The 14,599-nt window shown below is 40.3% G+C and overlaps 1 protein-coding gene across 3 annotated transcripts in view; it reads right to left on the reverse strand.

Moving 5' to 3' along the window:
- The window catches only part of Uap1 (UDP-N-acetylglucosamine pyrophosphorylase 1), a 33,939-nt gene that overhangs the window by 9,469 nt on the left and 9,871 nt on the right, over positions 1 to 14,599 (reverse strand). For all 3 annotated transcript variants that reach the window (XM_075989042.1, XM_075989045.1, XM_075989043.1), the window contains exons 3-6: positions 11,169 to 11,373; positions 8,536 to 8,711; positions 6,293 to 6,465; positions 475 to 668 (exon numbers count right to left, since the gene is read on the reverse strand). In XM_075989042.1, the coding sequence (XP_075845157.1) occupies positions 475 to 668; positions 6,293 to 6,465; positions 8,536 to 8,711; positions 11,169 to 11,373 (748 nt within the window). The remainder of the gene's footprint in view (positions 1 to 474; positions 669 to 6,292; positions 6,466 to 8,535; positions 8,712 to 11,168; positions 11,374 to 14,599) is intronic.

Genomic DNA, 14,599 nt, shown 5'->3' on the forward strand with positions numbered 1-14,599 from the left:
GAAAAAGATATAATCACTTTAAAATCCAATTTAAAAGAGATAAAAATCTGAAAATACTCAGGCACAAGTGTATCAATAAGTAACCCTGAGGTTTTCAGAGTGAAGAACATTTATTAAGTTTCAGTTCATATGTAAAAACCATAACTGGATTCCCCAGTTATATTCAAATGATTTTTACATTAAAGAAAACAAAAGCAAAGCTAGCCATGGCAGTGCACATCCAGCCCCAGTCCTAGCATTGGAGGCAGGAGGCTCCCTTGGTGGCAGGGGGATGATGCACAGGGAACAGCCCACACCCAGCACCTGAAACAGTTGGGGAGAAGCAGTCACAAGTGAGGCGTTTTCTGAGAACACAGATTCTCAAGAAAATGAGTTCTGTGGAGTGGAACTTGGAGTTTCTGCCGACCTCCCCAAAGGTTCAGTCTCTAAAAACAACTAAAACAGACAAGTTGAGGGTCCCTATTCTGTTCTTACTTGACAACATCTTTCAAGAACGGGACAGTGAAGAAATGGTTGGCAATGTTCCCTGCGTTGAACAGCAGGCGTCCATCCGAGCTCCGCTTCTGAGCTGTTGCCAGAGAAATCTCACTGTACTCTACCACCTGGTAGACTCCGTCCACTCGGCAAACCACCCCAACTGGCTCTGTGGGGTTTGTTTTCTCTACCACCTGCCCATCAAGGAAAGGCAAAAGCAAAGGAAAAATTAATTAAAGGTTCTTTTGGAGACATGCACACGAAAGGCTAACTTTACATTTTACATATGCCATTTTTAAATACAACCCAAGAGAAAGCTTAAGCTTTAAAAGAATTCCAACCAGAAATCAGGGACAGTGTCCTTCCTACTTACCAGAGCAAAAGCACCACTACCTACGTCCAGCCAGAGGAAACCAGGACGGGGATAACTAGATGAAGAGCTGATTTCCCCAAACACCTTGCATTTCTAATTTAATTCATCCTTAACCACCCTTAAGTACTTGGAAAATAAATTAATTTCTCTGGGAATCCGACCACAACAGATGCAGGGAAGGCATTCTCTCTCACTTTAAGATGCCCAGATTACTTCATTTGAATTCTGTTTCTTGAATTTTCAGTCAACAATTAAGTCTTTTCCTTATTTTCACCTGGATAGGAACTAGGAAGGTGAAAGCAGGAGGAAACCTGGCTCCGCCAACTCCAATCTGAAGACGACTCAGCCCACACTCACCCACTTCGTGCTGGACCTCACTTCAACTCCAGGAGTCTAGGCCTTTACATTAAATGAAAACCAGTGATTTGCTCATTTGGCTCTAAGCTGACAGAGGAACTGAGGAAGTGTCTATCAAATCCAAGGACAAAGATAAGAACATGCAGTTCTCAAAATCCCTCAGATGAGCCTGACCTATTACTACTCTAGGTCTCAACACGACCCAGACACACACCTGGAAACTATGGACCAGCTCCACACTGCACTAACATAAAATCAACATTCCAAACTGACGTGTGGTGGGTTATACCGCTGTAATAGAAGCTGAGGCAGAGGGACTGCAAGGTGATAATTAGTTATAATTAAATGTTCAGATGAGGTGATGAATAGCCCGTACAAGAATCAAGTAAGAATTATTTGACGGCCTTGTTTTGTGTGTAGCAGTGTGTAGCAGAATGAGTTGTTTCTTTTGTTTTGTTTTTCAAGACAGGCTTTCTCTGTGTATCAGTCCTTGCTGTCCTGGAACTCACTTTGTAGACCAGGCTGGCCTAGAACTCTACTGCCTCCACAGTGCTGGGATTAAAGGCATGCAGCACCACTACCGCTTGCCGGCAGAGTTTTTAAAAACCTGTCCCAGTCTGAAAAGTATACCCTAAGTCTATATGAAATATTACCAGTAAGCTTAAGCCTCTACTTCAGCTATTGACTTCTTAAAATACACAAGACCAGTCCTGGTCTCCGGCAAGGAACTAAAGTCACCATTGAGGACCTCATTTACGCAGCAATTAGAGGCAGGGGCAGAGTCTGGCTGCACCGAGAGGGTCCTGCACATGGAAGTGTCTGTGTAGTCAACTGTCTGCTGTAGTGAATCAAGGCTGTTTGTAATTCCTGTCAATCAACCTCTCGCCACCCTCACTCCCCACACTCTACAACAGATGCCTTACTAGGCGGAGAATTTCCAGTTTTTAAATGCATGTGAGGTTTATTTTCCAGTTACCACAATGCACCCTCATATCCAACCAGCCATGAGAGATAAAAATAATCATTCTTTTACATTGTTCACATTATTAGTATAAAACTCTAAATTACAAAATTGTTTGTCAACTGCGTCATATTGAAAGACAGCTGTACTATACAGAAAACCTCTATTTAATTTATAAAAACTAAGAGAGCTGGCCAGGCAATGGTGGCACACACCTTTAATCCCAGCACTCAGGAGGCAGAGGCAGTCAGATCTCTGTGAGTTCGAGGCCACCCTGGTCTACAAAAGCTAGTTCCAGGACAGCTAAGGCTGTTACACAAAGAAATCCTCTCTCTAAAAAAATAAAAAATAAAAATTAAGAGAGCTGATCAATTGTTTATAATGTTCTGAAAAGCAAGAGTCTAAGATAATACAATTACTGTAATTATTTCACAAAATAGCATTCATTAATAATGGTTCCTATCTTTTTGTATTTGTGCTTTTTTATAAACTACCTCAGTCTTCAAGTTTGCCACTCCATAAAATATTATTTAATGCATCAAGATAAAGAAAGAAGCTACAAAGTACTATAAATAAATTTACTACCATATGCTAGGGCAATGGTGGCACAGAGCTCTTGGGAGTAACCAACCAATAACTGATTTGACTTAAGGACCAATCTACAAGATGGAACCCATAACACGGCTGGAGTGACCAAGAACCTGAAATTAGATAGTGCAAGGACCTAGGGTAGGTAATACCAAATGCTACAAAAGGAGAGAGAGAGACAGAGAGAGAGAAGAAATGTAGTGATAAAGTCACTCCTAATGAGATTCTGCTATACTCATAGATCAGTGACTTGCTCAGCCATCAGAGAGCAAGCAGATGAACAAAATGACCCACGGGCAGACGTCTGGACACTCAACCATAAATGAGATGCCTCTATCAAATTCTTCCCCTCATAGCTCAGGCAACCCTGTGTATGAGGAGGCAGGAGGAGTGTAAGAGCCAGAGAGACTGAGGCAGCGTGCAGAGCCCGCATGGGACCGCACTAGGACCTCTGCAAATGTTATGGCTTCCAGCTTAGTGCTTTTACAGGATTCCTGAGTGTGCAAACAAGTGTGTCTCTGATTCTTGTGTCTTCTTTTGGGTTCTTTTCCTTCTGTGGGTTTGTCTTTTCCAACTTCAATGTGACAGTTTGTCCTATTATATTTTGTTATATGCATAAAAAAATGAATGAGTGGATGGATGGATGGATGGATGGATGGATGGATGGATGGATGAGAGAATGAAGACCTAGCCACTAGGGTAAAGGTTAACAACTGAACTGTCATTTATACCTTCTGGAGAGGGAAGGTCAGTTTTCTCCAATGGAGTGACACTGAGTATACCAACTACTCCAAGGTTAATACACAGGCTCAGGAGTAGTTGACCAACATAAAATGGATTTCACAGGGGCTTTGTGGGGGGGGGGTGCTTTTATTTGATTACAGGCCGATGGGTTTTTTTGTTTGTATTCTTTTTGAGTGGTATTTTATTTTGTTTTCTTGATTTTGGGGGTTTTGTTGTTGTATTTTTTTTTAAAGAAAGAACTTAAAGTTGGGTGTGTAGGGAGGAGAGGTTCTGGAAGGACTTGAAAGAGAGGAGGAATATGATCAAAATATATTTAAAATAAAAACCTATTTAAATAGCAAAAACATAACAAAAAGAAAAGAATATGTCAAAATATATTTTAATACCTTAATTGTCTTATTAAAAAAAAGGCTAGCCAAGTGGCATATATCTATAATCCCTGCACCTGGAAATCAGAGATGAACTTACACCTCAAAATACAAAGCTAGGGAAAGCAGTATTTGCTAGCATTTCTAACATTAGAGCTATGTCAGTCTAGCCTTAGCTTCACTCCTTCTGAATTCTTTTCCATTCCCTGAATGATGATAGTCTTGGATGACAGACCTGAACAAGTGGTGAGTGTACAGAAGACACAGCTGGACTCTGGCCGCAGGCACAGCTAACAGACAAGTGGCATTCCCACCTCTGTGTGACACTCACAAAGTCAGCACACCAGTCTGCAGTTCCTAAGCTGCCAGCAAACACAGGCAACTCTCCACATGGGCTTGTGGAATGGAAGTGAGCGTATGGGTTCTGCAGACACCATTAAAGACCCTGAATCTGGGACTTGGAGAGTGTCTGAACAAAGACTGACAATGTCTTGCATCAAATAGGCTAAGGAGATCACCTCGGATGCCCCTTCTACGTCTACTCTGGTAGCGTAATCTTTCCACTGACAGAAGCGTACAGCAGCAGAGATTACATTTCTATTTCAGAGAGAAGAGTGACACCAAGTGGAACAAAGTCAGAAAGACACTGTTTGGCTTTGATGGTTCTCAAGCTTGGTAGCTACTTAAATCAATATGCTGTTTCAATTATGACTCAGTAGCTATAGCACATAGCATGTGCTACTGAGTATCTGATTAGACAGATGCCTTAAATAGATTAACTACATCAATTATTCTCTTCAGAGCCAGAGAGTCTTGTGTGGTTCTGTACCTATAATTCCAGCCTCTTAGGAAGGTAAGTCTCAGCTGACAGCAATACCCTATCTCAAAGAAGGAAGTGTCTTGTTAGACCTTTCATGTCAATCTCCCAAACCCTGTTTTGCTAAATTGAGGACTTCAGCTTCTGAATATGACTTATTATACTTTTAAACTAATGTGGTGAGAAATGACTTTTTTTTTAATAATAGAAAATCCTTTAACCAAGATTATGGTATGTCTCTGAAGTCTCATTTCTAACAAACATTTCAAATTCATATGTGATTCACTTTTGGTCAGAGCATGTGTCTCTACTTTTACATCAAAATCACACACACTCTACATTTTAACATCTTTATAGTTTAACATTTATATTTAATTACATGTCCGTTTGGGGGTGATTTTTGAAGGAGAGAAAAGTTTAACTTAACCAGTTTCCTCATTCTACAATTTGAAATGCTCTATTTTTTCAATTTGTTTCATTTTTAAATTATTATGATTATGTTTATATAATATAGTATAATTCAATAACTATATATGTGTAATGGTCAAATTGGGGTTATTAGAATTTCCACCTCTTTGTTATTACTTTATAGTCAGCCTAGTTAAAATGTATATCATCAAAAAAAGAAAAAGTGATATATAGAAAGGGTAACGTTTAAAAAAATCTATTTTATTTTGTTTATGGATGTTTTGCCTGCAGGTTTGTATGCATTCCCCACAGAGGCCAGAAGAGGGCACTGGATCCCCAGGAACTGGAGTCATAGACAGCTGTGAGCTGACAGAGAAGGGAATCCAGGTTTTCTGGAAGAACAGCGAGTACTCATAACCTCAAGCTATCTCTCTAGGGCCTAGAAAGGAAACTCTTACACACTGTTGGCAGAAACATAAATTCTGCACAGAAACTATGCAAAGCAATATGCAATTCCTTATAAAAACCACAAGTGTACTCATCGTGTGCTCCAGCTCTAGCGCCACTGCATACAGGTCCAAAAGAACTGCGGTCAGCGTCTCAGGTTATTCTGTGTTCCTGTGTTACTGCTGCATTGTTCATGACAGCTAAAATATAGATCAACCCAGATACTCTCCAGTGGGTGAACAGAGCAAATGCTAGCCGTACACACACCACATTAGTGGATCACATGTAAAACGAAAAACCTATCATTTGCACCAAAACAGATGGCTCTGCAGGACATATGTTAAGTGAACCTGTGTTTTACCTTGACCATCTTCCCATGTTTATTCCAAACTTTTCAATCATTTCGTCAGTGTCCATGGGATTTAACATGATCATTATACTTTATTTGCTGAGAATAGAAGCTTTAAGCCCTTTCAGACAAAAAGTGTTTATATCAACATTTTTTTTTTTTTTTGGATTTTTCGAGACAGGGTTTCTCTGTAGCTTTTGGTTCCTGTCCTGGAACTAGCTCTTGTATACCAGGCTGGCCTTGAACTCACAGAGATCCAACTGACTCTGCTGGATTAAAGGCGTGCGCCACCACCGCCCGGCTATATTTTTAAATATTTTTAAATCTCCTGAAATCTTCAGGTCTCTTCTGACTGTCTTATTCCTACCCTCATCTATGACTGACAGAGAATGGTCATTCACATTACCTTTGCCCCACAGTCTGCTCCTTTCTGAATGCAGAATCCAATGAACCGTGGGTCTGCCACTTTTACCAGTATGTTGTCCACACAATAGACATGAATACTCCAGATGCCTCTTTGCTCCATGTCCTCCACAATGTTTTGGGCTGCAAGAGCCCGGTAGAGACCACCATTCCCATCTGAAAAAGAAAATAACCCACTAGTAGCATACCATGACCCACTGTGAAGGGAACCAGAAGATTTACTGGGATGGCTTTCATAACAGTTTTAAAAAATTAAAAACTGAATAAGCATGAGTTCAGGTATCAAAAGTTACAGCACAAAGCTATTTTGAAGGCCTTTTAGTATAATTATGCATAGAGTAACATCAGTAATATAAGTCCAGCAAACCTCAAACAATAATTTAGCCTATAATATATAGGAAAATATAACACTTATCAAGCAATGATTATTTCAGACCATTTTAAGTTTTATTAATATTTATGATTCAAATCAGTCCAGTATTTATATCCCAAACGAACTTAACTACAGTGATACGTTGTTTATGATCTATCAAATAAAGCTTACCTGAAGATAAGTATGCAAAGCTATAGCCTCACTAGTCAGTCATAAGAGGTCAGGCAGTGGTTGCACACACCTTTATTCCCAGCAGCCACACTAGTTAGCCACAGAAGTTGGGCGGTGGTGGTGCACAACTTTAATATCAGGACTAGAGAAGAATATCAGGCAGGAAGACGGCACAGAGATAAGAACCCTCTAGTGGCTGGCTGCTTTGCTTTTCTGATCTTTCAGCTTGAACCTTAATTTCTATCTCTGGGTTTTTATTATTTGTGCTACACTTAACTATCTCAAAATAAAACTATTTAAGCATTTTATACTAATTCACTTGTTAAGAAGCCAGATTTATACAAAAACCTATTGAGATTTAAACTAAATGTAAGTAAAAGACTTTTTCTGTTTTCATTGCTGTTTTAATATATTTCTTTCAACAATCTTGACCATTATTTAAACAATAATGAAAAAGTTCCCAAAACAGCTAATAACAGTAAACTCTTCTACAGAGAGAGGGAAATGTAGGGACTGGGAACGCAGTTCAGTTGGTAGCCTAGCATGCATGAAGCTCTGGGCTTGGTCTCCAGTACCTTCTAAAACAGAGTGTGGCTACACACACCTGTAATTCCCGCACTTAGGAAGTAGGGGAAGGAAGATCAGGAGTTTAAAGTCCCATCAGCTACATGATTGCAGACCAGCCTGGGTTACATGAAATCTTCCCTCAAAACAATAATATTCTTCTGTAAATAGAAATGCAGATGAAATAGAGGCCCACGCATGGCGAAGGTCACCGGTTTATTATCTATTGATTTCAGTCCTTCTGCCAAGTACAGACTCACATAGATGCAGGTCTCACAGTTGAACTCACACTCCGGGTCACTTACTGTGTGTGGCTATATAAGCAGTACTTTTAGTGGAACTGAAAAGCCATCAACAAACGGTGATATACATATACTAACTTCATATATACAAGCCAGAGACCCTACTCAGCGTATATAGCTCTGCATTGTACTCTCTTGATGTATCAAGATTTCTCTTGGACATAAACGTCTCTAAGCAATTACCTCTACACGATTTAAGAGCTAAAGTCATTTGTAAACTACCATTTAGCCTCTGCTATTTTGAAGCTTCGTTTTGTTTTTCATTGTTGGCATGTGAACCAGAACCTTGTGCACACCAGGCAAGCAACGTAGCCTTGCACCACTAGCCAAGTCTCCTACTTACTAAATACTGATGCTTTCCAGTTTTTCACTACAGTAAATAGTGTGCTGAAGACATTGTTGTATATATGAGGGAATATATATACATACACACACACACACACACACAGGAAGAAAATGAATATCCAAAAAGCTGCTCAGGGTACAATCACTGGATCCATCCATTTCAACTTTTTTTTTTTTTTTTTGAAACAGGGTTTCTCCGTAGCTTTTGGTTCCTGTTCTGGAACTAGCTCTTGTAGACCAAGCTGGCCTCAAACTCACAGAGATCCACCTGCCTCTGCCTCCCGAGTGCTGGGATTAAAGGCGTGTGCCACCACCACCCGGCTCATTTCAACTTTTTAAATCACTGTCAATTTGAAGGGGTGGGAGAACCTGATATTTTTAACAGCCAAATCAATACATTCAAAAAAAATCAAAAGTTAATGGTTTGTTCCTTTACTATCAAGAAACCATCAAATATGGATGATAACAAACCTGGAGCCATAGAGACTTTGTTTTTCTCTTCCAAAATAATTTTCCCATCAAAACTCATAGCAGGCAGCATTCCCTGCTGAAAAAAGACCACATTCTCCTTTTTTAAACCAAAGTACTTGTGCTTTGTGAAGAACTCCTTTGTAGACTCCATTGTTCTACCGCTGGTCATTATATACCTAAGAAAAGAAAAGCCAGTTTTCTAAGCAATGGTATTGTGTGAGTTAGGCGAAGGAAAGTGGGCCCACTTCCTAAGCTACAGTCTGCGAAAGCGCCTGCTTCTTCCTCATTTGACTCACCTCATCTTTTTTTCTAGCTAAGGCACATTAATTAGCTGCTAAATTTCTTCCAGAAATTTTATCAATCCTTATACACAAAATCAGCCTCTAACAATATCAGACATGCTTCCAGAAGCCTATATCTAGCGGTGTAAGTAAGAATTTAGAACTCTGTGGAGATGCATGCTAAAGTTAAAAGCTTTATTCTAAACAGAGGGGGAAAGATAACATCAATACTGCAGGCTAATGTTCTCTTGCAGTTCTTAATAAAATCTGAACTAGACCCCAGACTCTGATCCCAGTATAATCACATAAGTAAAATTATACATTTTATTGCCACAAAACTTTAATTCAGGGTCTTGAGAGATGGCTCAACAGTTAAGACCACTCTCTGCTCTTCCAGAGGACAGTGCCCGAGTCTTAGCATCCACATGGTGGCTCATAACTATCTCTAACCCTAGTTCTAGGAATGGAGTGCCTCTTCCTGTCTCCCTGGGCATTGGGCACACATAAAAGTGCTCAAACATATATGCAGGCAAAACACTTATACAAATCAAAAAAATATGCAAATCCCTTTTTTTAAATTTTTTTCAGCTGAACTCATGATAGAATGCCAAAGGAAGAAAAAAACCTATCTAAAAATTACAATTAGAAACTGTAGTGGTTCAGGATCTTACTAGAATATAATCTGCATAAAAGTTGGAATTTTTGCTTCAGTTAGTGATTAATACTTAGCACTTAGAAACAGTACCTCAGTTAATAATCACTGAATAAATGAATTGATAAAGAAGGGGCTGGAGAGATGACTCATAGGTTAAGAGCACATGCTCTTCCAGAGGGCCCAGGTTTGCTTCCCAGCACTCACTAGGTAGTTAACCACTGTAACTCCATTTCCAGAGGATCTGAGGCTCTCCTCTGGCCTCTGCAAGTACTGCAAGCATGTAGAGAACAGGTAAGAAGGCAAAATATCCACATATCAAAGAAAAATAAATTTTAAATTGAAGAAAATGACATGATTTCCTACTACAGTAAGTAGGTCTGCTAAATAAATCATTCTGAGCATTTTGATCTTTGTGATAAGTTGGGCCACAATTCTTGGTTTTATACAAATATAAAAGGTGAGAAACTGTTCTGCATAAGAACAGAAACAGAACACTAAGGAAAATTCAACAAGTAAAAACTGGGGTTGTAAATAACATGTTGGCTACACAGCACACAGATGTCCCTCAAAACCCCCGCAGGAATCAAGATGGGGGAAAAAAGTCCATAGCACCCCAGTACTTGTATTGAGAAGAACTTGAACATCTTGGAAAATAATTTCGCAAACCATGTCTTCAAAAGGCTCAGAGAGCTGCAGAGCAGTGTGGAATCAGACCTGAACACCACCCCCAGGGGGACAGGGGATCTTCCAGAGGGGAATCAGGATAAGCAGCTGCTTTGTCCTGACAGTCTTATGCTGGTACAGGCTAGGGAATCTATACTAGGACCAGAGGCTGTTGCTGGGAGACAGAAAAACCAGCAGTTTGGTTGGTCATATGGGACTGAAGTCATAAGGCCCTGAGGGACATCAACTACACAGCTGCTTCCCCCTCAGAACAGGCTGCCCTCCAAAACTGCTCTGAGAAAGAGATCAGAGAGAAAAACGAAAAAAAACTGAGAGGCAGCACAGAACTGCCATCGTGGGACCCAGGAGGCAGTGACCAGACAGGGGGCCTGTGTGCAGCATGCTATAGAGGCTGAGAAAACAAGTATGACCCACAGCAGAGAAGTCAAAGTAGCATTCATCTCGGGGGTGTGCATGGAAGAGGTGAGCGAGGTCCAGGCAACCTGTACTTAACTTAAGGGCCTGACCTGCTAGACTGAAAAAGCCTAATGTGCACCCAGAACAGACCCATCCCATGTTACCATGGAATTTCAGATTCTATAAAGAAGCAGTCCCAAATGCTTGAGCGAGGAAACAAAGAAAACAATTAGGAATCAGAATGACACTGGACACCGGGCAGCAACATCAGAAAGAATATAGTAACACCTTCAGATTTCAGGAAACTGGTTTTCAAACAGAAACTCCCTTCTAGACAGGCCACCAATCAGTAAGATGCTTCTGAACTGAGGGTTTATAGAACCCAAAAGGAATTCCTAAGGGGTTTAGTCAGGGGTGTAAAAATTAAAAAAAGAGTATATATCCCATGTAAAGCCACTGAGGCCATATAGATAGCTATAATATATATCACCATATACATATACAGAGAATTACACTTCCAAAGAAGACTGGTAACAGGAAGCGTGTCTCCTTGTCAGTAAGTTTATATACATTTTGAAGGTTATAGAGCAGATGTTTCCACATGAGACTTGGCTTACCATGGGATGACACACTTGTTGCCATAGCGTTTTTCAGCTAACTGCTGTAGTTTCAGAATGCGTTCTGCTTGAATCTGAAAAAGGGTCTTGTGGGATGGCAAGCCAACATCATACATGCCCTTCGGATACGCAACTCCAAGTCTTGTCCCCTGACCACCAGCTAGAAGAAGAACTGCTACTTTGTTCTGAGAAATCTGGGAAAGTCCTGGAAAAGAAATCATTTGTATCACAAAACTTCCATAATCAACATACAGAATAAAGCTTAGACAATGCATTCAAACACCTAAAAACTAGACAGAGGCTTCAAGGAACACATTAAAGTAGGTTTCTAGGGCTGGAACATTGGCTCAGCTGTTAAGAACTGTTCTTCTAGGGCTGGAGAGATGGCTCAGAGGTTAAGAGCATTGCCTGCTCTTCCAAAGGTCCTGAGTTCTATTCCCAGCAACCACATGATGGCTCATAACCATCTATAATGAGGTCTGGTGCCCTCTTCTGGCCTTCAGGCATACATGTAGACAGAATATTGTAAACATAATAAATAAATATTAAAAAAAAAAAAGAACTGTTCTTCTAGCCAGGCGGTGGTGGCGCACGCCTTTAATCCCAGCAGAGACAGGTGGATCTTTGTGAGTTCGAGGCCAGCCTGGTCTACAAGAGCTAGTTCCAGGACAGACTTCAAAGCTACAGAGAAACCCTGTCTCAGACCAAGCAAGGAGAAGGACATATGTAGGTATATGCAGAAACAGTATCATTTTACATAAGGGACATAAATATCCACACATTTTAGAATGGAAGCGAGAATGAACCACTCAAGAATACCAATGGATGATTACATCATTGCTTTCAAATTCATATGTAGCAAGCTTTCTAATTTGCTAACTTTACATTTCATATATTTTGTATATTAGGTTTTCAAAAAGATAATATACTAGGTAGAGCAAGAATTTAAACATTGATACCTCTATAAAACAGGAGTACTCTCCAGTTGAGTCCACATTTTTCTCAATAACCCTAGTCCAAGGACCTCCTTTAGCAACACCAGCTATTTTTTAATTATATATTTAAAGCATATTGTGTTTCCACAACTTTCACCCTTATAGTAGCCTTAGCTAGCTGAGATTTAATTTCATTCTTGCTTTTTATTATTATTTCTATATAATTTAATTGTACCTTATAAGAAGCCAAAATTAAGAAAACTAAATGGGGTAACTTAAGTTCATTAGGTCATAAAGTTTGACCTAATGAACTTAAGCCTCTGCCTGTGCATGCAACGGTTCACACACTCACATACTTATGAGCATATACCACACACATACAAAATACACACGCGCAAAAGGTTTCTATATTCTTGACTCTAGCTTATGAGTGGACAAAGAAAAACGAAAGGAGAAAGGCAGTCTATGGAGAATCAAGCCCAGGACAGTTCAAAATCAAATGTTTTCATATAGTTCATATAGCTGTTCACAGAACCCAAGGGTGGGTACCCAGCTGTGTAACTACAGCATGCTTCAGTGCTTACCACTAGTATGCAGTGCTAAAATCAGTGTCTGTCTTATAATGACAGATAAGATACCGCTGGAAATTAAGTAGTCAAAAAATTCAGTGACTTTTTCCAGGTATGAAACAATGATACATTATTTCAAACTCTGTGGTAGCAGCATATATTTCATACAGGGAGCACTGACAAAAAGCTAACTAACCATAAATGTACTTGGCTAAATAAGAGTTAAGAAACTACAAACTTTTCATATCCTAAAGCAGTCTGGGCATGGTTTTTCACACTTGTAATCCCAGCACTTGGAGGTAGAAACAGTTCAAGACAAGCTCAGTCGTCACAGCAAAACCTCGTGTCAAAATTTCTTAAATATATATGTGTGTGTGTACTATATATATGTATTACATATGTCCTCAAGAGTCTTCAGAAATATGAAAGTCTGAATAATCACACCCCTTTATCCCTTTTCACCTCTTCATAATAGGACCCAGTTAGACTTTCTTACAGGAAGGATTTTAACACAGAGAAAAATGGTAAGCAAGAGACAGATCCAGGTCTAGAGAAAATCTCTTTAAAGATCCGCGCACTATGAGCCCAGAAGGACCGGAAGGTTTACAGTGGCCCTGTTAAAGGTCAAACACTTCCTGCAGGACGTCCTGGCTGGACTAGTTCCTCTCCAGTGCTTTAACTTGGACAGGTGCCTAAACAAGGATGGTCTCACTAGTACTTCTGAACAGAGCGCAATGGAACTTCCATTTAAATTGTGAGCACTCCTGGACAAGCTAAGGGGCATCAACAGGCGATTTGACGAGCGGAAATAAAGGAAAATTATCCAAGCCAGCTCGTCAGAAATAATACTGAAACTCAGGACCTTTGGAAGAGCAGGCAATGCTCTTAACCTCTGAGCCATCTCCCCAGCCCCCCACTATTCTATACGTAGCCAGAACACTTTAAAACTCAAATTAAAGCCGGGCGGTGGTGGCGCACGCCTTTAATCCCAGCACTCGGGAGGCAGAGGCAGGCGGATCTCTGTGAGTTCGAGGCCAGCCTGGTCTACAAGAGCTAGTTCCAGGACAGGAACCAAAAGCTACGGAGAAACCCTGTCTCGAAAATAAAATTAAAAAAAAAAACTCAAATTAAAGTAAGATCTCTCGTCAACAAAGAGATTACATAGTAATCCCTAAGAGACAACTTTCTACCCTTGGTTTCAAACGTTCATTATCATTTCAATAAACAGGCATTTTGAAACTACTACAAAATACTTTTTCCACCATCAGGAAAAAAACAGAGTTGTCCTTGAGACATTATGAGATTCCTCACAGTCTTCACAATGGCGATCTCTCTCCTCCAATTAACTGCAGAAACTTCTTTTGCTATGAATGTGCAAACACACAGCAGTTTCTGGCTAAGTGAGAAGGATACAAAGTCAGCTACAAAACAAACCTCCACCCTACTGTTAAGCCACAAATAAATACTGTTCCCAGACACTGAGCCAAAAGGAAGTTTGCTTTGCTCCCTCTTGGGCCATACTTGGTCCTAACAACTGTGGATATAAATGTAGACAATAAACATAGATTAGTTCTACAGAGTCCATTAAAAGCTAAAGAAGACTCAAACTGAATGATGTCCTGCTTGTTGCTTGTGGCCATTTCACAAGATTCCTGGGGTGTTAATGCTAAGACTCCACCCTCCTCATGCTAAGGAGAACCAGTGGGCAGCTGGGACAGGGGTTGGAAGAAGCCCATGTGACTTCTGGTTAGGAGGAGAAGGCTTTTGAAAGCCAGGAGGAAGGCAGGGTTAGTGTTTCCAAAGTCAGTATAAGTCATGGCATCATCACCCAAACTCTCCTCTTGCTCCTTACTGGTCCTGCCCAATTCTCAATAGGAGGCTAGGAGGCTAGGTTAGCCATGCCTGAGCACTTCAGATCTGAAAGACA

This window comes from Microtus pennsylvanicus, chromosome 10 (assembly GCF_037038515.1).
Source record: "Microtus pennsylvanicus isolate mMicPen1 chromosome 10, mMicPen1.hap1, whole genome shotgun sequence".
NCBI classification, from domain to species: domain Eukaryota; kingdom Metazoa; phylum Chordata; class Mammalia; order Rodentia; family Cricetidae; genus Microtus; species Microtus pennsylvanicus.